At 41.2% G+C, this 27,962-nt stretch overlaps 1 protein-coding gene across 1 annotated transcript; it reads right to left on the bottom strand.

Annotated features, from left to right (window-relative positions):
- Window positions 1-116: 116 nt before the first annotated feature.
- On the bottom strand, window positions 117-27,962 carry LOC143326948 (LHFPL tetraspan subfamily member 4 protein-like). Its single transcript, XM_076741016.1, has 4 exons — window positions 26,629-27,962; window positions 8,189-8,425; window positions 6,153-6,169; window positions 117-5,284 (listed from the first exon to the last, which is right to left on the bottom strand). The coding sequence occupies exons 1-4, from the start codon at window positions 27,035-27,037 to the stop codon at window positions 5,231-5,233; spliced, it is 717 nt and encodes a 238-aa protein (XP_076597131.1). The 5' UTR covers window positions 27,038-27,962; the 3' UTR covers window positions 117-5,230.

Here is a 27,962-nt window from a genome sequence, read left to right as displayed (position 1 = left end):
TGTGCATAGTGATGGATACAGGCATCAGATCAATGTGCTGTGCATTAAGCTGTGTGTGTTTATTGCTTTGCTTTAAATCCATGAGGTGAATTTTTTCATTGATTCAGTCATTATAATGGTTTTGAATGTAAAATATCTTTATTCGACCTTCTCAAAATGTGTTTCAATAACATAAATTGTCATCATGGTGAGTTGGAATACTATTCACAAATAGGAATTAATTAGACATAATTTTCAAATCAAAATCAGCATGTCATCGTAATTCATGAAAAGCAACAAGCCTCTTCCAGACTCGGTCCACTTGTCCAAGATCAAGCAACTTTAGAAATCGACTTTTATACATTTTTGGGTGTTGAGATTTCAACAAGCAGTCATCCATTAGTGAGTCAAGATTGAATCTGAGATGTTAAGTCTGATGTGACAGAACAACAATCATCATACATCACACCGAAATACATAGAAAGTAAACCATAACAGAAAGGAAAGATTCTGTAGTTAACACATAAAACAAAGATCTCATCAGAAGTACTTGACAAATATCAGTATATCATTCTTTTGTTATACAAAACAAAAACTGATTATTTCTTTTTTTTTTTTTTTTCCATGTTAACACATGATAGTTGATGGTATTTTGGCAACATCTGCATTTCAGGAGTTAACAGAAAGTCAACTATTAACATAAATCACTGGACATTATTCATCTTTGCCCCTGACCCGCCCCACCCCCAACGTTATGTCTTTATACATGATATTGCATGATAAAAACTATGATGAAATCATTGACACATCAATGACATTTACACAGTCAGCAAACATTTAGCTTGCTGCTAAAGATTGGAAATGACTTCTCATCGTCTCTGTGTCTTTTTATTAGCTTTTCATTCTTTTTTTTTTATGTCTTTAGATGATTCTGCGATTCAAGATTGAGGTGAATTCAGCTTTGAATTCCAATCACAAACTGAAAATAAAGGAAAATTAAGTGCTGTTCAAAAATGTTTCCCCAAATTAAGTGAAATAAGTGGGGGAAAAAATATCCTCACTATTCTAGTTTCATTTGTTCAACTTGAAGCTGAATTGACCCCAAGTCTGCAGTGAAGTCCACCTAGCTTCAGAGCTCAGTCAGAGTATGTAGTCTTCAGTAGAAAAAACTACAGTGTCACTACTTGTTTTGCTGGTTCTGCACCACATCTGAATTAAATCAAGAGTTCTTAGAGGCACCTGTAGTGGTACAAATATGTGCTCATCAGGGTTAAGGTATTATCAGTTCCTTGTTAAGGTATTTTTCAGTTCATCGTCAAGTCCTCAGGAACAGAGTACCCAGAGAGGAGGCCAGACCGATGATCACACAGGTGATGATGCTCAGAAGCCCGAAGTGACCACATAGGTCTCAGGGCTTTGTTCTTTGCTGTTTTCTTTTTGTAGATTTGTCGTGAAACACGTCCTGGGCCCATGAGAGTATTCCCAAATGAGAGATGCACGGATAGGAGATGTCTAAATCACAATATATACGATATGAGAGACATTACCGCCATTTATACCGCTAGATATAAAAAAATCGTCATGCTGATGTCTCAGCAAGTGCACTGATTTACTCTAATTATCATGTACATATCAAAAGCAAAAACACATGTCTTGCAATACCAAACGGATGAGGTCTGTAGATATCGTTTCAGGTATTTTTATCATATTTTTCATATGCTTGCACAGTTACTTCAAGGTTAAATTGAAGGAAACTTTTCTTGAATGAGGGCCCAGCGCTCCTAACCTAAGATGATTGATAGATGTAGGCCAAGGACTGTGCAGAGCCTGCATGGACAGCATCAGAAGATTCAGCATAAGGGCTGTTTTCATATTGTCTTAAAGGCCCAGCTTGGAAAACCAGAGTTGTAATATTCTACCCAAACTGAAACTTTACTATCAAGGGATGCTGTTGGACAATGCGTCATTTGGGATTTGACCACATTACAAGAGCACTGACTGAAAGTCGTGCTCGGCTTTTGTTTGTGTTTGCTGATCATTTCCATAACGAGCCTTTAATACAGTACACAGTACACAGCTTCCTGAGAGTTAGCTAGCTACCATTCCAAAAAACACACTGCACATCTAGCTATCTGCTCATGTATATGTATATTGTAGGGATGCACCAGTAACCAATATAAGGTACATGTACCATACTGAGCCAATATCCATCAGTAATTAGGTCTCAGATATTAACCATGTGAAACACAATTTTTGGGTGGAATTCAGCTGTACAGTTTTGTAAAAGTAATGATGCCATCTGATATTTTAAGAGGAATACTTGAATGTGTTAGTAGTGCATCCCTAGCAAAGTACAACATGGATTACAGTTGAAAATAATGCAGTATATTCAGTCCCTCACTGGATTGTATTTTCATTGTGATGTTGCCTGGAAATGACTGTCAGCTGTCTCACAGAACACACATCACCTTATGTGGTCGAATTGCTCTATGAAATGGATTCAATTACTTCTCAGGGTTTACAGTAGGGTCATGCCTCCCTGCACATGGGCAAAGCATGCCAATTTCTCATATGAAACAATTAATCATGTTTTTGTTTGTTTGTGTTTTTTACACCACTCATTTTATTCCAATGATGACTCAACCCTGGTCCAGCGCCTTAGGAGGTTCTGTTATAGCCTGGAAGTGCTGCTCTGAGAGGGATAAGAGCCCCATGGTGCAACCGCAGCCTGTCATACTTTGAGCAATGTCACTGATATCATGACAGACAGTGTCATTGATGCGGACATATCATGTGGCTATAGCCTATAGAGGCCCTAACTGTGCTCATGGGTACAACGGTGAGTCACAGGCCTCATAGCGGCAGTGCCATCAACTAGAGTGATGGATGTCCTTGCAGGTAATTTCATATTTATGGAGCAGGTACCAATTTTTAGTTCAAAGTAGCACACATTCCTGTGATTAAAAACACGAGTTGTCAAAGCAACCTGTCAGGTGTGTCAAGCCAGTCACCTCTGGGTTGTCTTGTTTGAAACGTCCCATAGAAATTTGAGCTTTTATGTTGCTGGTGTAGCAAAGATCACTGTTAGAAATGTGTCAGCAGTAATTAGTGTCATACGTATTGATAACAAGCAATGACACTAGAGCATTATCTTGAGTGCTACATCACGGTGCATTGTTGGAGCAACAGTAATCTGGGTGGTGTTGGTGGCATGTCACAATAACAATGCTACATAAATAATGTTATCTTTGACATTTGAAGCCACAATCAGGATAGTAGCTACCACCATGGACACCAAGGTCATGACATCAGCATTTCTTCTTGGAAATTGTGATTTATTTTTTTTTTGAGGGGGGAGGGCACAATTTAGTAAATTACTGTAACACATGGTGGCTATTCCATAGGTTTGTTCAATTGTCAGTACACTCGAAGGGCCTCGTGCAAGAATTATTCACACAGAATTCATTCCACTAAGAATTTTCTCTTGTAGCATCTTGCTTCTTGTCAACCCGTTCACTTTGTATTTGTGTCACAATACGGCACAGAATGGACTGGACACCTTGCCTTATGTAACACTTTATGCTAATCAGATCCCCTCCTCATGAACAGGTGGCCCTCATTAGGTTGAAATGAGCAATTTACGACAGCTTTGCTGAATCTGAACGCTCACATACGAGACCTCACAGAAAAAAGCTGCATTTTAAAATGTTCTTGCATGAGGCCCACTATATTTCAGTTTGGCTACGTTTACGCTACTTTACCATGGCGGATGTGGACGGTGTCTTAGAAGGAAATCTGTCCACAGTAACATAAAAACTGATGTCTACATGCTAGTAAAGATTAAATGGTATGATGCCACGTCACAGTATATTCTACTGACTAATGCTCATGTTACAGACCAATAGCTTGATGTGATTTGCTCTCTTTAAGGACATTTGTCTCCATTTTTGGGGCTTATTTGCCATGCTTTTGTCCCTCTTATGATTCCTATTACTACTACAAGCAGCGTTGCTTATTCAAAGAGGCATATAAGTGACATCACCTTAAGACAATGCAGCACTTGGGGCTTCCCTCTGAGAGAAGGCCGACTCATACAACCATATTCAGACAGTCTTAAGACATCTGTAGAGTAAACTGATCACTGTATGCTGGAACTATAAACTGGAGTAAACTGCACACTGGAAAAAAGGGTATTACAAAGGACTGAACTCAGACAAAAAAAACATGACTTCTAAGTCTGACTTGGACAGCTGCAATTCAGTTCAGCAATTTGAATTTTCACTATGTACTATAGGTGGAAATACTACAATAAGAGGTTTCATTCAGAGGCCATGTTGTTGCAGGGGAAGCATCTTTTTCCTGTGTCAAATATTGTGATCAATCACTTTGATTCACGGTCCTCCGCTTTTCTGTGGAATATCCTGCTAAGATATCCATTTTAATCCCGTCTGTCTAATCCCACCAAATCAGTAGTGAGGAGTCATAAACACAATGGATTTGCACATACTCCGATGCTCTTCCGGCACAAGGAACACTGAAACCAAGGGTAGAAATACTATACTCGAATGCATTAGAGTCAGATGAGGTTTTGTTGTCGGCTGTTTTCGTCAGCAGTAATGTTATTTACATCGTTAAGTATGTACAGTAGAGAATCTCCCAGAGATGTTAGGTTCTGTAAAGCTGCAATGGGGTACTCCTTTAAATTCCTCACATTTGAAAGTCCTTAGATGAAGAGCCATACAAGTCCCTGTTGAAGTGTCGTGAATGTTTAATAATGTACTTGCTGCCGTATTGTGAGTCTTGACTCTGTCACTGTATGAGGAGTGTCAGTAATCTGCTTTCTGAAGCTATGAATGTACACAACACACAAACTCAAAGTCATTTAACAGCAAGATTTGAAATAAATCAGCGTAAAATCATAGATGGACATTATGGTTCTTCATCTTCAGGATTGAATTGCCTTTAAATACAGGAATTTTTTTGTTCGTCATAAAGGTATTCATTGAGAAAGTCGAGTGTTAAATGCACTGTACAACCTTTGATTTTTTTTTTTCAAAATATAGTTTATCCCAGTGTGTGTGTTTTTTTTCTTTTTTTTTATCTTACAGAATCCTGTACACTTGGTGTCTGCATTGAGATTGGGTGGTATCCTGATCATTGGAGAGAAGAGAAGAAGAGAGCAGAGGGAGAGAAGAGAGGAGAGGCAGAGAAACAGACTGATGAGAGAAGTTGTCCAGTGCCACTGTTGTCCTCAGTGAAGACGCTGCACTCCGTACCTCGGCTCTCTTCTGTCCCGCACCTCGATCTGAAGAAAACAAGACAGAGGATTCTTATTGGGCTGATTCAGAGTCTCAGGCCAGAGAAATTAAATAACCTTTAAAGCTACAGTAGGTTTTGTTATCTTTGTTGAAATTCTCTAGAAATAGCAATCAATAAATGTTTTCCCCACTGCCTCTCTGCTGTCTGCCTCTCTCTCATTACTCTCCTGATTCTATGAGTTAGGCGTTTATTTCGATTAAACCAGAGTTGGTGGTGATGGTGGAACAATACAAAGATGGACCACAAAGGTTTTGGTGAGTTTTATTTTATGTTTGGCGAGTTTGAATTAAGTGTGTTTTACAGTGATAAAATTAGTGTTTCTGTGAATGGAGTCTGGTGGGTTTGGTAAGAGTGGTTAAACAACATGGATATTACTTTAACCCCAACAAAAAGGCCTGTGTCTGTAGGGATCCTTTCCATCATGTTGTCAGACACTTAGAATAACAATCTGAACTCATAAAGTGGAGACACCTGGATAAGGTTGTCTGCGGACCTGAAGCTTTGTCAATAACCTGAGTGATGTCACAGTAATAACATCAGGGCTAGTTTTTAAAAAAAAACAAAAAAAAAACAAAAAAACATAGGCTGCAAAGGTCTACTGAAAAGCTGATATTGAGTTGCATCATGAAAAGTAAAGGATCTGGTGAGTCAAGGTTGTCATAGCAACGCAATGTGCTTTTTGGTTGTGTGTGTGGATAGGGGAAGCTAGCTTTCACACACCAGAAGGCCTCATCTGCAGAAACAGCTGTGAAATGCAGCAATGCAGAGTAAGAGACTACGCTCAGAAGCTACTGAGGCCTTGCTCTGGCACATGTTAATGCGCTCTTCAAACATACAAAGCAAAATCTACTTACCCTTGACACAGCAAAATCTGCAAAGGAAAAAGAAAAGAACAAAAGTGTTGACATGTAGTTCACAGTGAGGCAAGACCAGAAGAAGTGCACACAAGTGCAAAACAAGAATCTGCTTATGTAAGTATGAAGTCATCACTTTGCGGTAAAAAAAAAAAAAAAAAAAAAAAAAAAACTAAAATTTTTAACACATGTCCAGCTCAACTCCACATTTTCATTCATTGCATTTACTTCTTTTAGTCACTTTATTTTACTTAATTCATTTTACTGCAGCATTCTTTGATCATTCTGATTAATGAGTATTCTTTTTACGGTACATGTTAATATAAACTCTCTGGTGTTTGCTGATGCAGTTTACCGTTCCACCTTTGTCGTTTCCACGGACAATAATTGCTTTCATGCACTGTCCGTAGTTCGCCACACGGGTTTGTTGTATCAGTTGATGTAAAGAAGCTGAACGGGTATTTATTTCTGTGAGAGAAATGTGAGTGAAAAACTTCACACGGCTGCTGGAGCATTAGATGCTTTAAATGTGTAAAATCACTGGGACTGTCAGCGAGGTTAATCAGATAAGAACAGAAAGACACGCCCACGCTCTGGAATATCTCCAGTTACCATGGAAACCATCATGGAGATAAACCGTCGGAGAACCGAGACATCTTATGTCACTTTCCTCTCTCTTTATCTCTCAGTCTCTTCCTCCCACTCCTCCTCTCCTTTACTCTATCTTGCTCTCTATCTGTCTGTATATCTCTCACGCTCTCAGTCTACTATGTCTCATGTCACACATCTCCCTCTATCTGTTTTCCTTTCACCCTTGCTCTGTTTCTTTTAGAGATGATGTACATTTGGTTTATGGCATCAAATCAAACACGTCGTCCTCACATAAAGAGACTTTTTATTGTTTTGCATTGTATCTTTTGCTCTTGCCTCTTCATCACCTTCTTCTGCCATTCCCTTCCTCCTCCTCCTCCTCCTCCTCCTCCTCCTCCTCTCTTTTCGTGCGTCTGAAACAATGCAATCCAAGTGTCCTGATGCAACATCATGTAAACTGTCAGAAACCCTCTTGAGGACTCTCTCCAGCACTTCAATACAGCACCAAAAGCAATTTGGCTGGAGTTACCGAGGTCAGGTTGGAGTGTAGTCATTTTTCAACCAGGCAAATTTTGCTCATGTTAATGGCCTCAGAGTTCTGGCCTAGAAAATTAGAGCTGGAGGAAGACTGAGGGGCGAACCCACCTTTAGAGGCAGGGAGTTACTGTATCACACACTATGCCCTGTTTTTTCTATTTTATGTCATTAATGTTTTTATTCACCATTAACATGTTAATTTAAGGCATTATCATAGCTGCAGTGTGTTTGCTTTGCTCAAGTTCTGGGGCCCCTTGGTTCATTTGTGCTCACGTGGCAACATTCAAGAGGGGTCCAAAAGTTGTAAAGAAATGCCATTTACAAAGCAAGCTGTTGTCTCATTGGTCGGAAATATTACAGAGAGAATTCCCATCCTGTAGCTAACTATGTTATCATTTGAGTTTATGTTACATTACAAAAGCCCTCTCAGGACTGGTACATCACTGTGTGGGAGCCAATTTGCTGCTAGCATTACATGTATATCAGAATTTAGGGTTATGTAGTGGCTGTTTATTGGATTTAGGGAAGTTTACACTGCAGCAATTTTTCTCTTGGTTTTATTCTTATCCTTTTTCTTCTTTGTTGTATATATTTTATCTTTATGTGTATGTTTAACCTGCTGCTGCAACAAAAGAATTTCCCAATTGTTATCAATAAAGTACAGTCTTAGTCTAATGTTAGCGTTAATAAACTAGCTAGCTATTAAATCTGCCAATGACAGCTGTTTTTTCAAAATCAACGGTTGTCTGCCAGAAATCAGAAAAATGATTTGAAGTAAAGGCAGAATAAACCAAACATAAACATAAGGAAATTTCTCAACTGATTTTGTAAAAGAAAGGGGAAATAAAACTGTCATATTAGGTCATTACTTCTTTTTAAGCGTTGTGCTCCGTTATTCCTTTACTCACCTTTATTGTCTGTCTGCAAATCATCAAGATAGAAGTCCGTCTGCCGGTTACCCAGGACGAAGGCCAGGAAGGAGAGGATGAGGGCGTCCAGGATGCCCATGATGGCCAGCATATAGGCCCAGCGTACAGAGCAATCACCCAGGGAGTATTTCCCCGTCTGTTCCCCGCACATGTCCCGGATCACCTCGGCGTCCCATCCGTCGGGGAAGATCATGCAACCCAGCACCAGGCACACTCCTGCAGGAGGACATAGAGGAGAAGAGAAGCAGGATTAAAGTGAGAAATGGATCTGGGGAGTGGGATACGTGGGGTATAAAGACAGAGATCAGAGGAGGAAGGAGAGAGAAAAGGCAGGGGTGAGGAGAAAAGTGAGAGATTCTAAACAAAAGAAGGAAGAGATGAGAAGCTCGATGAGAAAAAGGCAGCAGGGAAGACAACATTCTTGTTGCTGGAATTTACAGCAATAAAATGTAGCTTGTATGTCGCACACTGATGGCCTTAAATTGCAGAAGCCATCAGTATTCAGCATCAGAAATTCAGCTTCAACATGCAAACGTTCTGTAAGATGACAGCAGTAATTTGCACAGAACAAGTGAATGTTTTACAAAGGTGGTCGATCTGCTTTACACTGGGAGAATTCGCTTCCAAAAATGATGCATTCTAAAAACCTTGGCCAGAGTGGAGACTTTGGAAAACTTTGGTTGCACATTTGCATGCAAATGGGGAAAAACTGAGAAAAACAGAGTTTTAGGTAGCCGACGTCACATTATACAACCAGAACTTGCACCTGCGCCAAAAGTGCGACCTATGTTTACATTTTCATTTGGCTATGGTGATCATGGATGCATTCAGAGTAGCAGTCGCATTTATGTTGGTGCAAACCCTTTTCGTATGTTTGCATTTGTAAATACAGCTGCTCTATTATATCGAGGAGCAGAGACCAATGAGTGCTCGGAGGTCAGCCATTTTGCAACAACTTCTCCCCCCTCCAACACGAAGAGCCAGTCCACGTCACCGCCAGCGTCGACGGCATACATACACGGGTTAGTGTAAACGAAAAGTTTTCTGAAAACGGACACGTGTGCACGATGTTATTTTTGAAAACGGAGAGGGTGAAATGTCTGTATGAAAATAGGCGGATACGTGTAAACATAGTGTTAAGTACATAATGTGATTCTATAGTCTGTCACTTAGCCCCACTTTGTGATTACTGCTGATAAGATCACCAGAGTTATATCTGAAAAATTTGCCTCTTGCAGCTTCAAACAGCCCATGTGAGCAGAGTTTAGCCAAATGTGAGTGACTGCAGCTCTCCAGGTGCAGAGGGGTTAACAGTGAGACAGTAGAAAGATGGAATACATACGAACACCTTATGCATTATTCACCTGGAGACAATTGAGTATGTGATGGAATTTAAAACATACAGATCACTCACAAAACTACATGCTCTCACACCCACAAACAACAGCGAGTGCATGCAATGCACACAAACCCTCATACAGAACGAAGCTCTCGAGGGAAATCCATACATGGAGTTTCGACACTACAACAAAAATGGTAATCTATACTTTACACCTCAGCTCATTTATCAAAGTGAGCCTCACTGGGGAGCTGATTGTGCCATATTCTTGGCTTACCAGCACTGTTTAAATAGCAGTCAGTCAGTGCCTGAGGGGCTGTAAGTAAAGCAGTGGGCTCCACTGGGAGATGGGGAACATACATGGCAGACGTCACACTGAATCTTCATTCCAGACAAGACATGTCTTTTCCACGGGCAACATGACTTGTGATACACATGGAAAGTCAGACAGATTTGCCTGAGTTGGTGATTATCACGCTTCAGTCCAATAAATGTTCAAAAGATTTAACATGTGGAACTCAATTGGTGTGCAATTGTGTCTTTTGAGGGGCGTTGGGCAGCATTCAACACAGTAGCTGCTCTGTGGAATGAGGCGCCCAGGAACACAGAGATCATTGGCTGAAATGTGAAACAGAGACAAATAGCATTGGGCTTTCGGTAAATTCTGTTGATGAATGAAGGAAGCTTAATCGTTTCTGTTGGCATCAAAGCCTGAACGGTAAACAACTTGTTTAGACACACCACTGACAGATACATCACACCTAAGCCCTCACATGCTGTCAGTACTGAGATTTTAAAAAAAGATCTCCAGGAGCTGATGCATTCAGAAAAGTCCAACTGAAATGACAAAGTTCTTCAGAGATGCATCTGTTTGATTGATAGCTGAGCCTGCAGGTGCACTGAGACATTACATAAACAAACTCATGTGGTAACTAGAGCTTACAAGCTCAAGATAAACAGCATTTTGTTCGACATCTACAGACATCTATGTACTTAAGTGGTTCAATGTGCTAATTAGCTAAATAGCTATCTGGCCTGCAGACTGATGTTATCAGCACACTTTTTTGACCATGGATGCTTGTCTGGTGGCTCATTTAGCAAGTGCAGTGCTAGGCTGAACCATTTCAGTACTAAGTGCATACCAGGGGGGAACCCTGTATCATTCAGTTTCCACTTCTAGTGTTTGAAGAAAGCTAAACTTGCACACAGTACTCAAGTGGGTTAGGGTCACTGTTTCAATACTTCAATTTCGATTGCTGACAGGTAGTTTGGCAGCACAGAAAAGCCGAGTAGGTGGGAGGAGGTGAGACCTTTTCTGAGTGTTGGACTAGCTGTGGCTATATCCAGGAAGTTGTGAAGATCCTCACTGCAGATAATGAAAATATTAGGAAGCTAATATGAATTCAAAGTCTATGTGTGTTGTGCAGCTAGCAATGTATTGGTTTCACCGTCAACCAATGATAAATTGTTTCTTGTTTGTTTGTTGCTGATTTTTTTTGAGATTTTGTGCCTTCATTGGACATCTTACAGTATAGACATAGCAGGCCTTTATGCTGTAGCAGAAAATAAACATCCAATTTAATTTTAGCTGGACTTTAAATCATGAATGATTTTCACCAAAGGGCAGACGTGCAGGAAGATGTGCTTGTAGGGTCTGAAAGTGATGGATCCCAGTGCATTAAAATGAAGTCCATTAGTCACACGGTTGAACCCTGCCGCGTTAGTGATTCCCTCTGGACACCCTGTGTTTCACCTTGTAGCCATCCATCATGAGAAAATGGTGGGTGCTGAACTCATGGCAACAGATGAGGGAGGATATGAAATTAGTCACCACCTCTCTGTGGAAAGCAGAGCACCATGCAAATACGAGGAGTCTCATTTCAAGCTGAAATGTACACCATAAGAAAATGTGACCACTCCTCTTCCAAAATGATCGCAGGCGTAATGAGAGAATGTAATGAGAAAGAATATAATGACGATAATACAGTAAGTAATGAGAGAACAAAAGAGCCATGGAAGTAATCATCATGGGAAATCATCATGTTATTACCTTCTTTTATGACCTTTATGCAAGATATTAACATCGATGAGAGATGATAAAATCATTAACTGAGTAATGAGCGTCAGGTAACATGTTTTATGGATTTTTGATGAATGTTTCCCCATCTGGCTTGAAACTCGTCCAAAGTTATTGAGTGTGGGCTTTTTGAAAAAGTGGATGCAGAGCCACTCCAAGAGTCCTGACGGGCAAAAACATTTCAGCCTGGTGGCAGCTCATTAAACATTCATCCTTCCTTGTAGTAAATGCTATTTGCTCTTGTTTTTGAAACTGTACGGTAAACTGTATATGGTGGCGCATCACCAATTTTGTTCAGCAGCTCATAATATATAGGGCATTATGGTATGTTTATAATCTCATTTTCTGAATCAAATCACGTTTTGGCAAGAAATTAAATCTCACTATGTGGTATTATTTTGTGTGAAGGAAAACAACAGTTAATCAATCTAATGCTATGTTGAGGTTTGGGAGGTGTCTGACTTGGCTCTTGTGCAAGCCCTACCGTTACCCATAATGCTCCACTCTGCGTAGATTCATACAGACATTTATGTCTATGTAGAAGTATACTTCCATGTCGGTAAGTGGACGTGGGTGGTTGGTTTTTTGGATTTTTGTGTTTCCTCTTATGAACCTGCCTCCTGAGGCTCGATCCACGAGTCAGCCATGCATTGTTGAGATTCGGGAGGTGTGCGTGAAACACTTTGCTGATCCAAATCACTTTGTTCAGTTCAGTTCAAGGATTTGTACTCACTCTGTAGTTCAGTCACATTTTTTTCTAATCCAAGCGATCGGATCTGCTTTCAACTGCACTTCAGTGCGAACAACAGCAAGGTGACGCGTCACAGTTCAAATGAGCGGCAGTGCATGTACCACTAAGCGAACGCATCGACATGAATATGCGGCTGTGATGTTGAAATGACAACGGCCTGGACAAGCACAGTTTCTAAGGTTAGTAGCTCAGCAGCAAACTATTTGCAGCAGTTATCACATCATGATCTGTTCCTGTGGTTTTCCCATCTTTTATGAAGCATTTGATAAGGAAGTAATCCTGCCCGAGCTGACACAGATGAAAGGAGCTCTGCTGCTAAAACCTACTGATTCAGTATAGATTCTGTGTTAAACATACATTCATAAATGTACTGAACACCTCCAGTCAGCTCCTATGCTCCCATGATTACCCATAACACACTTCTCTGTTTACAGATAACTGTATGTTTGCATTTTCAACCTTGAACACAGTCATATTTCACATAAACTCATCTATCTAAATAAAAGAGCAATTCAACAGCACACTGAGCTGTGCATGGCAGTCGGACCGTAATGACCACGGGACATGCCCTCTCCTGCTGTCTGTCCTTCTCCTCCATCTCCAGCTCAAGCATTTAAGCGGACACCAGCGGGCTAAAAATAACCCCCACCTTCCCACAACCCAAGAAAAGCCCTTTGAAGTTGTGGGGGTGTTTCCTCTTCCTCCCTCTCTCAAGACACTGCATTCTGAACTTGGAGGGGAGGAACTTCAAAGGCGGCAAGCAGAGGGATCGAACAGAGGGAAAGGATGGGAGGGAGCGAGGAGAGACGGCCCGAGCTGAGGAGTGAAAGGGAAAAGAAGTCGTACGAAGGAGAAAGAGAGCAGGATGGCTATAGCTGCACCATTATGCTTCCCCTTTTCTCATCTCAGTTCATCACTTCCTGTCATTTTTTTTTTTTTATTGCAGCCTGTCAGCTGTAAGTGACAAGCAGATCAAACCAAATGAAAACATTTGAAAATAGGTTGCCAGGACATGTTTGTGATCCAGCCAGTTAAAATTACTTGTGGGCCAATTTATTTGTAGCACCTTAAAGGTATTTATAGACTTATTATATAACAGTTTTGTCAGACTTTCTGATCTATGTGTCCACACAGATCCTTTTTTTATTCAAAGCAAAAAGTCAAAAATGATTATATAAGTGCTCTAAAAATACCATCAGTGTGCTATATATATAAGTGTGTGTGTATTTTCAATGGGAGCAGCTTCAGGCTTCACAGTATTCCTCCTGATTTGTGTGCACGGCTGTGACACCATCCAACAGTGTCATGTGCTCTGACGGAGTTACTTGATGACAGCATACAGTCTACGCTTGAGATGCATGCGCACACACAGAGCAATACATATAAACACACCTCTATGTCTCTAATGCATAATGATGCGTCGATGCATGGCAGATTCGAATGACCTTCAATCAAGATAAACAAACATCCATATCGCCCCAATGCTGCAGCAAAAGAGAGTCCAACAGCGCATCTGCTGTTCATGCCAGTGTGACTCAGAAGCTGTTTGTTAATAAAAGAACTGTATTTAGTTTTTGCCGTTCTCGTCAAATGATTTCAATTGACAATAGTTTTACCATTAGATCATTCCAAACTCCAGATGTCAACGTGGAAGTCTAAAAGCTAACAACGAAGCTGCATCTCTGACTGAATTCTAACGGCCAGGAAAGCTGTGGAAGCAACCTCCTGCAGTTTGAAGTCCAACAAAGGGTGGAAAGGTGTGAACAGGACTGCATTAAGAGATCACCATCCTGTCTATGATTTAATAAAGCTGCCTGAGGTCTGCCCTTCCCTCTGCTACTGTGTCTAGACCTTGGCCTGCTGTCCTCCATCTATCTAATGGATGGCCTCCTTGGTGATATATAGAGCTTTTATTGGAGCTGGGATCAAGCCTGTGTGTGTGTGTGTGTGTGTGTGTGTGTGTTTGTGAGAGTGTCATTGCGTGTATTGCTGAGGGGACACTTTACAAGATGTTGCCGCCACTAGGGTTCACTGGCCCACTTGGCATGGAGCTCTCTCCTTCACTGCTTCTACCTACCGTAAATTCTCTATGTGCTTTTCTTCTTCTTTGTATATTTGTCATTTATTCATCATATTTGGGGACCAGGGGCTGAGCATCATACTCTTGTCTTGTAACACCTTCTTTCTATTCATGAATAAATACATTTTACCAACTTGTTGACCTTGTCTAAAGCATTAAACTTGATACTTTAAAACCCAGCCTCCCATTCTCCCGTCTCTCTTTTTTTTCTTGTTCTTTATTTTTCCCCGCTCATCCCCACGTCCTTCACCGGCTGGGGAGGAACTTGCTGGCACGAGTCCCAAATCTGGAGAGAGGATTGGCAGGCGTACAGAGGCTTGCACTTAACCATATAATGTGTCATCACACACGTCCAAGCAGCGTTTTTCATTGAGCTATGTGAAGCTGTTTTGTGATATACTGAGGGATCACTGAGCGGCCCTTTCTGGCAATCTTTCTAATTCATAATTAGAGGAAGAGTATCTCCCTGAACCAGCACTGATACTGAAACTACACTTTACTCCTTTAACAAACAAAAAACTGGACATAAAAAAGTTGGCACTGAAGAAGAATGGTCCTCTTTTGAGGCTCTTGTCTGGCAGCAGGGTTGATGTGACATAACTGTGTCCTATTCTATGAGTGTAGTGTTTTTAGTTCATTTCATGGGGTGAAGTCCAACTGAACTTCTTAACATTTAAGCATTTGCTTTAGTTTAGTCTTACCAGAATGAGCAATCGGTGGTGATCTAACATGTGCAAAGCTTGTCCTGAATTGGACATCCTTATTTCCTCTCTCCTGACGCAGCACTGAGCGCTGCCGGTTTTGCGGTGGTATTTTGTTTTTTCCTGAGTCGGCCAAACCAACATCAGTGCTGTCAACACGGCTCTTCTGTCCTTCACAACAAGATAACATGCTTCAACAACTCCAGATTACGCAGTAATGGCTAAAGCAGTGCAGTGAAAAAACAGACACACAGAAAAGGGTGCTTTCTCTCAACAAGGTCACTTTTGTATAGCAATTCCATCTGTTAATGTTCATGTAAACATATGAAATTTGATATGCAGATTCCTCCAACACTTTGGAAATCAACAAAAATAACCACAACATGACAGGACATTTATATATATAGTACACTCTAATACAATGGAAATGAAAAAAAGATTCTACAGCAACATCACTTTCCAGACACAGCGTCCTGTTTCCCTGGAAAATCCACAGAACCTACTGTTAAAAGCTTAAATGGGACGTTTTGGTTTTGTATCCTAGTCTGTTTCTTTCATTCTGGTGGTTTGTTCATCCATGATCGAACCCTGCTGTTATTGCAGACCCCGCCACTCCCACCTGCCAGCCCTTCCACCAATCCCTCATTTGCTCCCTAGTCCATACTGCGGTCCATTGTCTTTGTGCCATGTGCCTTAGCTTTCCAATAACTGAATAAACAGATGTGTAGAGGACATGCATGAGTGAAAACCACCTTTGATCACGTGATCATAAGGAAGCCCTACCCTGCAAATCATCTTCAAAAAAGTCTAGCTTGTTTAACAGTCTGAAAAGCAGAATGTTAAGCATGATATGCTGAACGAGAGTGAACAATATATCATCTTGAAATGCAGGTATATTTGTTAATAAGACGCATGCATGGTGTACAACAGGGAAATTTCCATTTTCTCTCATATTCACACATCTTATTAACAAGCTTTAGGGTCTGTCTCTCTCTTTCTGCTACTTTCTTGTGACAATGCTGAGAACGGTCAAAGGAATCCATTATTCAGCTGTCAGGGTATTTTTAGAAACACCCTAGTGACTTTGGAATTATTTATTAAGCGCCTGATAATTAAAACATGTACGTTTGGTTGAGAAAAGCCAGCCATAAATCTCAGGGATAGAGAGAGAGAGAGAGAGAGAGAGAGAGAGAGAGAGAGAGAGAGAGAGAGTTTCCCTGAGGGATATCCCTGCACATCTCTCTCTCTCTCTCTCTCTCTCTCTCTCTCTCTCTCTCTCTCTCTCTCTCTCTCTTTTTCTCTGTAGTTCTATATTTAACTCGACCACTGCAGCATCTGTTTGTCTCCTGCTTGAAACACATACACATGGGCGCTTTTATCCACATACATGCACTGTCAGTAATATACACACATGAAGCTACGCACATGCTTGCGCACACATAGGTGAACACGAAGTACGCACAGTCTTTACACATTTACTAGTGAAGCAACTAAATAAATAAATAAAATAACCACACTGGCTCCACGGAAGAGCGAGAAAACGCTCTGATTAATAATTCAACTGTCACACCCCCATATATACACATATACACATTTACCCGCTGTCTTACATGCTCACGAGAACGACGCATGTGTGGCCACACACACATATGCTCATAAACGCACACACACACACATAAGAGCGGAAGCATTTTGTCAGCACACACACAAACACACACACTCATTCAGTTGGTGTTTTACTCACTCTCATTCTGTTTCTCCACTCTCTCTCTCTCTCTCTCTCTCTCTCTCTCTCTCTCTCTCACATGCACACATGCTCTTTCAGTTGCTTTCAATACACTTCACACTGCTTGTAAGAACAAAGATGGGCACAGTAGCACAATCCTGTCTGTGTGTAAATGTGTGGCAGAGGGACAGAGCAACAAAGAGCAACAAAAAAAAAAAAAAAAGAGAGAAAAAAATGGAACAGTGGTCCTTTATCAAACACTTGATTAAATTACTTGCTGCCTGCAACTTTGAATGCAGATTAAAGACATATGTGTTTATAAATGTGCAGTTATGTCTAGCCACACATATCTGTTTACAGCTACATTATATATGTGTTATAAACCGTTTCTCAAACGTCTATATGGTGCTTAGAATTGTGAAACTGGGGAGATTAGAGTTAAGTGTGTGAAAACTGGACTCGAAGTCAGGCGACAAATGGGAAAGTGGTGTGTCTGTCCAACAAACAGTAGGAGCCTGAAGGAGAAAACTTGGTGGCTGAAGTAATACATGAGTTAACTGGTTGAAAGCTGATCCAACTGCCACAAATGAATTTTGATGTGCTTATGTCCATTTGTGAGACCATAAACCCAACCAGATGCCATTTGGACTTCGCCAGACCACAGTGAAAGAGAGACATGGCTGGCTTGTCAGGCTGTTATATTAAGTCAAACTGGCTTGTCACTTGGTGTACACGTTTTCCATTCCACTCCAGAGTGCCTGCATTTGTCAACCCTCTCACAATGCAAACCATCACCATGTAGAGTAAGTTTTACTCCCCCAAAAAGAAAAGAGTCCAGAGTGCAGCGAAGTGTCAGAAGTAAGATTTAAGCAGATTTAAACATCTCTTTATACATTTCTTGGAGACAGAGCTGCTCCGGGGGCATCTAGCCTGGCAGTGTTAGCTATAATGTGACATATGGATGTGAATATTAATGAAAATGTGCTCTGAATATAATGATTGCATTCCCACCCCCCAGAATTCTGTCATCTCTAGCTTGTGTCATTCACAAACAGACTGTGGGATCCTCAGCAGCTGTTTGTCAGTTGGGCAGGATGATGATCTACTTGAGAGGACCCAAAAATGGTGAGTAATGGTAAGTAATCATGAGGTACAGTAATGATGCGTTCATGGGAACAGCTCTGAATGATGCATGACTTTACTTGGGGGAAAATAAAAATTGCAACTAATATGTACATACTAAGGCATTATAAGGCATTTAACCACGTTAAAGCTGGAAGACAGTTCAGCAAAACAACTTACACAAAATGATATATCTAATGTGATTGTACTCTACTTAGACCTCATGGCTCAGGTTGGGTCTCATAAAGCTGCTGCCAGCACTGCCCAGATGAACAGAATCTCCTCAGTAAACTGTCTGTCTGGCATTTCTTGGTCAGGTCCTTCTCTAAAGTAAGCTGAATTAAATGAGCTTTGATGAGTCAGTGTGACAGGCTGCTGATGATGACGGTGATGCATGGACCGTAAACTGTCTACAGGGAAACAGAATACTCAAGCCAGGCTCTGTTTTGGCACCATGCTCTGGCAAAAATCTGTTTCTTCCTTTTGAATTCCTTCCCTTTATCCACGAGTACCTATCATCATCTGGTTTTTCATCTGGAATTACACTGTTTAATTCTCCAAGATGAGGTTTGGAGAAGGGCTGGTAACAGATGCATAACTGCTGGCTGGTTGTGAGATAGGTGGTGCTGCTGGTGGTGAAAACAGCGACCCAGCTCCCAGTAGTGGTGGAGAGGATATGGCGGCAGTAACTTACAATGACCTTCAAACACTGTAATACTTAAAATATCACATTAGAGCATGTAATATCACTTCAGCATATTCATATATTAACTCCTCATGGTGTCAAAACAAAAACACCCACATCAGGATCATCACTCCCAGCCTGGTGTTACTGGCCCTTACTACCTGTAAACCAATGAGAATCAAGAGGCCATGCATGGCAATGATCCACAACAACAGCATCAGCATCACCTCAGTACCAAGCAGAACGTCCATGATGAGCTCAATTTATCAATGAGGAGGATTTTAGTCTTTAAAACTGGAAACAAAAAATAATAGTCGACACTGTGACTACAGTAGGAATTAAATCATCAGCATGGCTGGCTCATCCCTCATGTGTGCAGCCAGAAGTCCACCACATTAAACTAGTTTCTGTGGTGCTGTCACACAAACAGAATGAAAAACACACAATTTTTCAATGATTCCTGGTTCAACTTTGGTATAATAAATTATTTACTTAATGGGACACAAACTAAATCCAACTAAATGTCCACTTGTAGATATCCTTCCTTTCAAACTGGCAAACCTGCCAATGACACACAGATCTTCGTCAAATATGCAGTATTCTGTACCTTATGACTCATTAATGTCCAACTAAATTAATTATAGAATTCAGCATTTGTGAAAAATCTTTTCACTCATTGTTTTAAATATTAATCTAAAAGACTAAATTACCAAGTCCATCAAAACAGTAACGCAAAATGAAGGTCAGGGGGGCCCTTCAGAGGGGGGCCCTGCAGACAGCACTGTGGGAACACTGCAATGCCACCAAAACACTGTGGCCCACTGCATGATATTAAATCAGATTTCTAAATATATGTTTATGCTTTACAGAATACAGTAGAGAGTTAAATCTGTGCCCCGTCGGTTTGGGAGTGAGAAAGGTTGGCTGTCGCTGCAATAGGGTGGGATGTGATTTGTGAAAAGTGTCGCTTGTAGTGTCAAACCCACACAAAATGATCACTTACAGCTTTCTTTCGTTCATTGTTTTGGTTTTGTGACCCTCAACATCCTCATCATCCACCCTTAGCAGCGCCAAACGACAGTCACAAGTCAGTGACGAGATGGTGAACATAGCAAAACATTTAGGAGATAAAAAGCCACTTATGTATCTCAGGAGTTGGTGGAGACCAAAACAGAGCAAGAGAGCATGAATACTGGTCTTGTACACTTTAGGTGGCCAAAAGCATGACTTGAAAGGAATGCTAATGTTGCTCTGGATAAAAAGCCACAGACATCGGCTTTGCTTCTATAAGCTGACGTGTTTAACTAATTCTACACGTCGTGCTGCACATACAGTTTCGTTCCTCCTTTTTTTTGATTCACATTTTCTATTCCTCAAACTCACACTTTTCCATCTTTTTTTTTTTCCTTTCTTGCTTTTGCACACACACACACACACACACACACACACACACACACACACACACACACACACAAGCACTGAGACTGAAGAGTCGCTGACAGGTCATTTCTCTCAGGACAGCTCCTCCCCTGTGCCGTGGCCCATGTCCTGCTTAGTTCTGTTTAATATTGCAACAGACAGGGAAAGACGTGAAGGAGGGACAGAGACATGAGCTGATGGAGGAGAGGAGGGAGGAAGGGAGTCATTGAGTTACGATGACTTGTCGGCTACTGAGCTTTCCTGTGGTCCCTCATTTCTGCTGTAGGGATGGAAGAAAATGCTAAGAACTGGAGAGAGAAGCCAAACAGCTTCTCAGTTTCTGTAGGAAGGTAAAAGCTAAAACCTTACCTGAGATTCTTTCACTAAATCCATCTTTGTTCAGAAACGGCGAATTAAAACTAAAGCACTAACACTTTTCCCCGGAGCATTTTCCACTGAATTAATCTAAAGGTGCGATCAGCGAGGCTCTTCACAGACCTTGGGTGCTCTTGGGAAATCCAGCCCTCCTCTTGTTCTTTTTGTGTGAGGGAAACTGCTGCTTAGTCTAGATTCTAAAATGACCCCATTATTCACTCTCCCATCGAGGTGTGACATAACTGGGGGATGATAGCAAGAACGTCACCCATTAGCAGGCAGCCGTTGATTCGCTAAAGGCCCAAACTTATCCCACTTTTAGCTGCATGTTGTTTGTTCCTTACCCCGCTGACCTCATTATTGTCTTAAGTCTCCTAAATGTCTGTTTAACACCGCTTTTAAACCTTCCTATATTAAACTATTGATCATTTCAGTGCTCGCCATTGTTGCTGTTTTATCCCAGATCAGTTTCAGCTTAGTCTGTTGGTCTTTGAGCTACGTGGCCTCACAGAGCCTAACGTTAGCGACCCTGCAAAGCTGGTTATCATCTGGGTCAGAAGTTCCGAATTACATGAAACTTTATGCTTTGCACGAGTGGAGTACTTAATATTATACGCAATGAAACAGCAATGGCCACAGCAACAGCTGAAATATATAATCATACAATGAAGCTTTTTTTCTTTTTGGTCTCATGATGAACAAACTGCCATGAATAAAAACAGTTAAAAGTAACATAAAGCCGATTCTGCTACTAGGGCAGAAAACAAACATGAAGTCAGGAAAATCTGACAGAAATCTTGCATTAGAAATGTACTGCGGTCTGACCACGTGTGAAGACTCAAATGTCTCTAGCTGTTCCAAACAGCAACATGCATGAATCATTTGAATACTAGGATACTGGTGCATGCTACAGACTGGACAGGACATTCAGAGCATTGTACTCGTCTGTACACAGAAAAAAAGGTTTCACCTCCACACATCTGGCCCATCGCTGCTTGATGGGGTCAGACTGATGGTTTCAGAAAGTTTTCAGGTGCAGCACCTTTAAACTTACCATCTTGTTGAGTGTAATCACAAAACCACCTCATACGATGCTGAGCTGGACTGATGGAGTTTAAAAGTATCTACTCTGTCAGCAATCCTCAGTATTTAAAATAAATAATTGGAGCAGTTCATATGTAGCTGTGATCAGTGTTTACACCCAGAGAGACACAAAGTGTTTCTGCTATTCCCAACATAATTATTTTTAGAAACCAAAGTAATTCTTTTGATATACTGAAGATGTCTGCTCAACGTAAACTCTGTACTTTTGTCTATTTCAGGACCCTGTGGGAGTGATGATCTCGTACACTGGAAGAAGAGACTTCTTCACTGGCAGTATGGACAGGAGGAGCGATTACAGCAATGAATAATTCTTTCAATGTACATGTGGCCATGCAAGTATGAGTACTGTTGTAGGACAGGCTTGGAAAAAGGTGAATCAATCCTTTAACCTGCTCTAGAGCGGGTTAGTTGTGAAGCCTAGGTTACCATGGTGACCCATTCTTTAAAAGTGAAGCAGCTGTGTGACCCCTGAGTGAGGCTCATGGCTGGATAACCCACAAATCTTACGCTGTGATACACCCCCCCCCCCAATCAATTGCTTATGGATATTTAACAGCAGTGCAGGAGCAGTGCAGTGTGCATGTAAAAACCTGTGGTTTAGTTTCTTTTGCACTCTTTCTTGGCGAGGGCTGGCTTTGCTCTTGTCCCACAGCTCTGCCAGCAGTTCTACTATCAGTGATAAACCGGTATTTAAGTCAATGTTGTTTCATTGTCAACAGTTATGAGTGGCACCTTATAGTTCTTTTAAAGTGCATTAACCTTATTCACATTTGGTCAGTTCAGTATACATACAGGCCAACTTTGGCCCATTTTCAGCTTGTAGATGCCAAGACACACTGTGCCACTGTGCTCTGCCAGGAGGCCTGCATCCCAGTGTTTTGGCCTAGCTTCCATTTTCTTCTCTCATCTTTTATTTGAACTTTACTACACCAGTAAGTCCCAGTAGTTCACCCCAGGAAGTATATTGGTGTGACTGTTGCAGTGTCTCCTACCTGGAAGAACCATTCACTTAGAATTCTGACATGAAGTCACGTCACTTAAATTGCTGTCCAACGTGGAAGGTCAGACTTTACTGTACTTTCAGCTGGCATGAGGGTGAGTAGATAATGACACAGTTTTCACTGGCTGAACATTTCTGTTTTACCTTCCTGTTGCAGTAGCATGCTAGCACACCAAACTGCTAATTGACACTTTTGGTCCATTTGGCCTAAATCTAGGCCACCATCGGTTCAAATTGGCCCTTACTGTATTTGCTCTGGTACACTCTGTCATTGTGCAGTGCCAGGAGACCTGCTGCTACACCCAGCAGGGCAGAGTGGATGATTAAATGATCATCTCCAAGGTGGTGAACAGCATTAGGCTGTCTGCCAAGCCTATTAGACAACTTATCTCCGCCACATGTCATACGCATCTACTGGAAGGACAGTAAAACCTTCTGAAGTTTCACAAACTCTGTCTATGTATTTGCATATTAGAGGGAACACAGCTACAAATTTATTTGGAGAATAAAAATAAGCGGCATGTTTTATTACAGTCACCACTGAGCATATGTGGGACACCAAAAAAAATCTAAATCAAGGAGATGTCTGTCTTAAATTGTACTTGTCAAAAAAAAGATCTAGTTAGACTAAGTAGAAGTCAATACAGCATATTTAAAATATATTGAGATATAGTGTTATAATTGTTAGATGTTTTTGTTAGATTATATCATCAAAAGCTAAACCAAGCATCTAGAAAATTATGGAAATCCAAATGTGATCTTTTTGTGGAGGTTTCTGCTTTCCTGCTGTGCAGAGATGGACCTTCATCCTTGTCAGCCAGATGGTGATGGATGGTGGGAATTTGGAGCATGGATAGCTAAAAGCTTGTGTGCTCTCAGCTGGGCAACGGTGATGTGATGTGACCACACTCACATTGATTTTATGGAGCAATGCAACATTCTTCATTTACATACGCTTCATCTTTATTATCATCGTGTGTATTTATATCCCCACATTCATCAGTGGGAGAGGCAATGCTGGATTGGTTCGTTTATACTCCTTTTTACCAGTGGTGGACATTTAACTGTACAGTACTGAAGTACATTTTTAAGTACTTGAACTTAACTTGGTTATTTCCATTGTCTGCTACTTCATACTTCCCCTCTTCCACATTTCAGCAGGCATATTGTACTTTTTACTCCACTGCATTTACCTAACAGCTGTAGTTATGACTTTATTTTCAAATTTAGAATGTGTATATATATATATATATATATACACATATATATAAACATATGAAACAGTTATAGAATATAACACACTGTTAAAGGTTATATCAGTGGTTCCCAATCTTTGTTGCTTGTGACCCATAGCAGAAAGTGTTGTCCTGGAGCCATTTCAGATGTCTAATTATTCATTCAACCTTTATTTAAGTCTCAGAGAATCATTGATATATTGATATAGCAATGATCATTTATATACTGTATATGTATTAAAATATACACTATTATGTCTCCATGCTTCCAGTTTATAGTATATAATACCCAAAAATAATTACTGAAAAAAAGACAAAAAAACAAAAAACAAAAAAACAAAACAAACAAAACAAAACCAAACAGCTAGAACAGTTACATTAAACAGTGGAGTAGTTTGAAATCATGGTTTTAATTTCACCTATAGGTACAACTGTGTAAACTTTCATGTGTGTTGTAAAATGTTCCATCTTACAGCTCATAAGCTGGGAACCACTGGACTAAACTACCGAACTGAGTAAAGCACCTTTACTTCAGTAGGATCTTAAAGGACTTTTCCTTGTGAAATTTTACTTTGCGGTATTGTTGCTCTTACTTAAAGGACCAGTGTGTAGGATTTAGTGGCATCTAGGGGTGAGTTTGCAGATTGCGACCAACTGAATACCCCTCCCTTTCTGAGTGTGGTGAAGTGGCCTTCACTTCAACGTAAAAAAAAAAAAAAAAAACACAAAAGGCATTTTCTAGAGCCAGTGTTTGGTTTGTCTGTTCTGGGCTACTGTAGAAACATGGCGGTACAACATGTCGAAGATATGTAGATATAAAGAGCTCATGCTAAGGTAGCAACAACTCCAATACTCTGATGAAAACACATTTGTGAATAATATAGTCCATTTCTCATTTCTTTTTCGATCGAGGGTCTACTTCTACTTCTTCCACCACTGCTTTATGCCAGTGTCTTTCTTCATTATTAGCTTGTGGGAAGATCCAGGTTCAGTGACTGTTAAGTCATGAAAATTTTGCTAAAGAGAGTAAAATCCTTACCAGTGCTAGTGTGTCGGATTCGTGCTGATTGTAGTGCACCAAACCATTTCAACACACTCGGCAGAACAGAGGACAGAGTGGGCAGATGAGGATGAGGAAAAGAACAATACAGAAGGAAAAAATGTGCTGATCTCTCTCTCCCTCTCTCTTCCTTTCTCACTCGCTCTCATTGAGTGTGCTGACTGTTTCTGTACAGAAAACTGACTCCCACGCTATTCTGCCTGGCCTATTTATCACATTGATCAGCTTATGAAGAAGTGGGATGTACACAGGAGACTCACTAGAAATGTGCGTATGAGAGAGATTGTGATTTTTTGCACCTTCTGGTGGATACATGGCGCTCTCGCTACTCAAAGGTTAAGTCTTGCTGACATGGTCATTTTACGCACTTGGCCTCGTGACGTCTCATCACCATAGATTAAGTGTTATTTTAGCCTTATTCGCAGACAACAGTCTTGTTGAGTACCAGCTGAAAATCTGAGGAAACTGAAAAAAAAAAAAGAAAACCCTAACCCTAACCCTAACCCTAACCCATCAGCAAAAGGGTCTTCGCTCTGGCACCTGCACAAGTCTGACCTGAACCATCAAGCGCAATTTGTAAATACTCAGGCTATTTAGTTTGTCTGTCAAGGTAGCACAATTCAGAAGCCTATGTCCTGGATGTGATGGGAAGCCAACTTTTATCCCCAATCATACAAACTGTAATCTACCCACAAGAGCAGGAAGCAAAACCTCACCATCCTGAAAACTGTAATCCAATCGACCTGGAATCATCACCTCAAAATAACAATACGGCTGTCAGTGACAGGAGAATGAGTTCATGACTCCACTGCATTGTACATCACATCACACCGTATCGTATACCATGAGCTGAAATGGGTGAATGAATGACATTTGCATTTCATCAGCATAAAGCTCTGATCATGCTCCTACTTTCTTTAGAGAGGCAGCTGTGTATCCTCAGAATATCAATGGTAACGGTGGAGCTTTAGACCTCTTATTGCTTTCAGTGCATGAATAATCGGTCAAATGAATTTCTACTGTCTCAGTGTTGTTGTTGCAGGAATGGAAAATCTGTACAACACTCCTAATTAACTGTAACAAGACGTGGCCTGTACCCTTTAGACTACAGCATATTGATTCCAGTCTAGGAACAGATAATGCAACTGCTGAACAGACATCTTTCACCTTATTTCTACCCTGGCAAGAAGTTACATGCTACTCCAATGATGTTTCTATAAGATCGTGAGCCGGTGGTACTCAATATGCTGACCTCAGAAGTCCACACTGGTGTTTGATGGTGTCACAACAACAGCCTTCACGTGGGAATTTGCAGTTTTGTGCTTTTATATGTACAGTATGGCATCTTTTTCTGTCAAGCGATGAAAAATGATCTATGGGTCATTTTATTGTCACAATGGAGACCTACACATTCTGCTGGATTCAGCCAAACAAAAGACTTCTGAAAAAACATAGGTGAATGTAAAGGTGAGCAAACTGTATGACTGTTTGTCAGAATGCTCCATCTCAAGAATGCCTTCATTAAAGATGTTTCCTCTTAGAAAGATCACGACCTAAATGAGGACACAGCACCAACACTCTGCCTGTCTGCTGGAAGGAGGCAATTCGTGCAAATACAACAGGAGAGTGAGTAGAGTTTTGGGTGGGTTGTGCCTAATTCCATGGTCTTGATTTTTGCATCTGTGTGACCGAAAAGAGGAAACACAATGAACGCTATAAGCGACAGTGGTTGTCAGGGCGCCTACCGCACAGCAGCTGCATCCAGGCGCAGGTCTTGTAAACGGTGGAGGTGTTGCAGAAGAAGAAGAGCGCCATGCAGGCGATGCAGCTGAGGATCAGCACCATGGACAGCAGCACGAACACCGAGGCCGCCTTGAAGGCTCCGGACGGGATGGAGCTGAAGTCGGAGAAGCTGCCCACGCAGGTGAGCTCCCGGCTGGGCGACGGCCCGGTGCCCACGCAGTAGTGGAAGAGGCCGAAGTAGCCGGCCTGCGGCGTGTTGACGCTGTCTCCGATCCAGTAGGGCTGGATGAACACCACCACGTTGACGATGGCGAAGCAGATGGTGAAGATGGCCCAAAGCACCCCGATGGCCCGGGAGTTGCGCATGTAATTGTCATGGTAGATCTTGGAGGCTTCTTGGGAAGGCAACATGTTTGGTCTTTTTTCTCTTTTTTTCTCCCTTTAGGTCTCTTTCCACCCCCGTCCTCCTCCCTTTTAGACTCTTACAAGAAAAAATGTAAATCTTTAAAAATTCCCCGACAGCTCCACACCCCTCACTGCCCAGATCTTGTATTTTTTTTCCTCTCTTTCAAAGCTTTCCTGCGCTAATATTCCCCGCTTTGGCTGTTTCTTATGTGGCTGTTAAAGGCTATTAAATGGGCCTACATAACCACACGATACAAATGTAACCTGCAAAAATGTATGTGACATGAGACTAAACATTGTAAAAAGGAATGGGAGAAAATGCTACATTGAAGCAATCCAAAATCATAGCCTACCTATACCATTAATGAATAATTTACCAAGACCAGTGATTCAACATTGCTGTCTAAGGCTCGTTTCCTTGGGGCTACACCATGAATGATTTAAAAAACCCATCAAAACAGGATTTTCTTTATTTCACAGTGGTCTGGTGGAGGGGCTTAAAGCTGTTTTCCATCATCATCCATCAGTCCAGAGCTGTCTTCAGGATGTCCTTTATTACCATCCGTGAGATGAGATGCGTCTTGTTGCCTGTCGCGCCAGCGGTGGACCCCGTTTTTACCTTCGGAGGCATCCGTGGGTTGCTCCCTTTCCTCTGCTCGCGTTCAGTGTCCACGCAGCATGTGGAAAACAAACAGGATGAATGACAAAAAAAAAAAATTAAAAAAAAAAAAAAAAACGGAACAGGTTTCAACACGGACCCTCTGTCAAATTTCAACAGTCCTTTTTCGTAAATCCGACATCCTCCACCGCCTCGACTCCATTATCATCATGGTTTTTGTCGTAGCCTTTATCCTGTATGTCTCCTCTCCCTCTCTCTCCCTCTCCTTCTCTCTCTCACACTCTCTCTCTTTCTCCGTCCTCCTCCTCCCGT

Source organism: Chaetodon auriga, chromosome 10 (genome assembly GCF_051107435.1).
Source record: "Chaetodon auriga isolate fChaAug3 chromosome 10, fChaAug3.hap1, whole genome shotgun sequence".
NCBI classification, from domain to species: Eukaryota; Metazoa; Chordata; class Actinopteri; order Chaetodontiformes; family Chaetodontidae; genus Chaetodon; species Chaetodon auriga.
Note: the sequence above shows the minus strand (reverse complement) of the source record. Positions and strands in the feature narration are given on the sequence as shown.

Excerpts from the sequence above, each read along its gene's own strand:
- LOC143326948 (XM_076741016.1), bottom strand. The coding sequence starts at position 27,037 with ATGTTGCCTTCCCAAGAAGCCTCCAAGATCTACCATGACAATTACATG. Across the intron at positions 8,426-26,628 it reads CTGGATGCAGCTGCTGTGCG|GAGTGTGCCTGGTGCTGGGT; the intron begins GTAGGCGCCCTG and ends GTCCTCCTGCAG.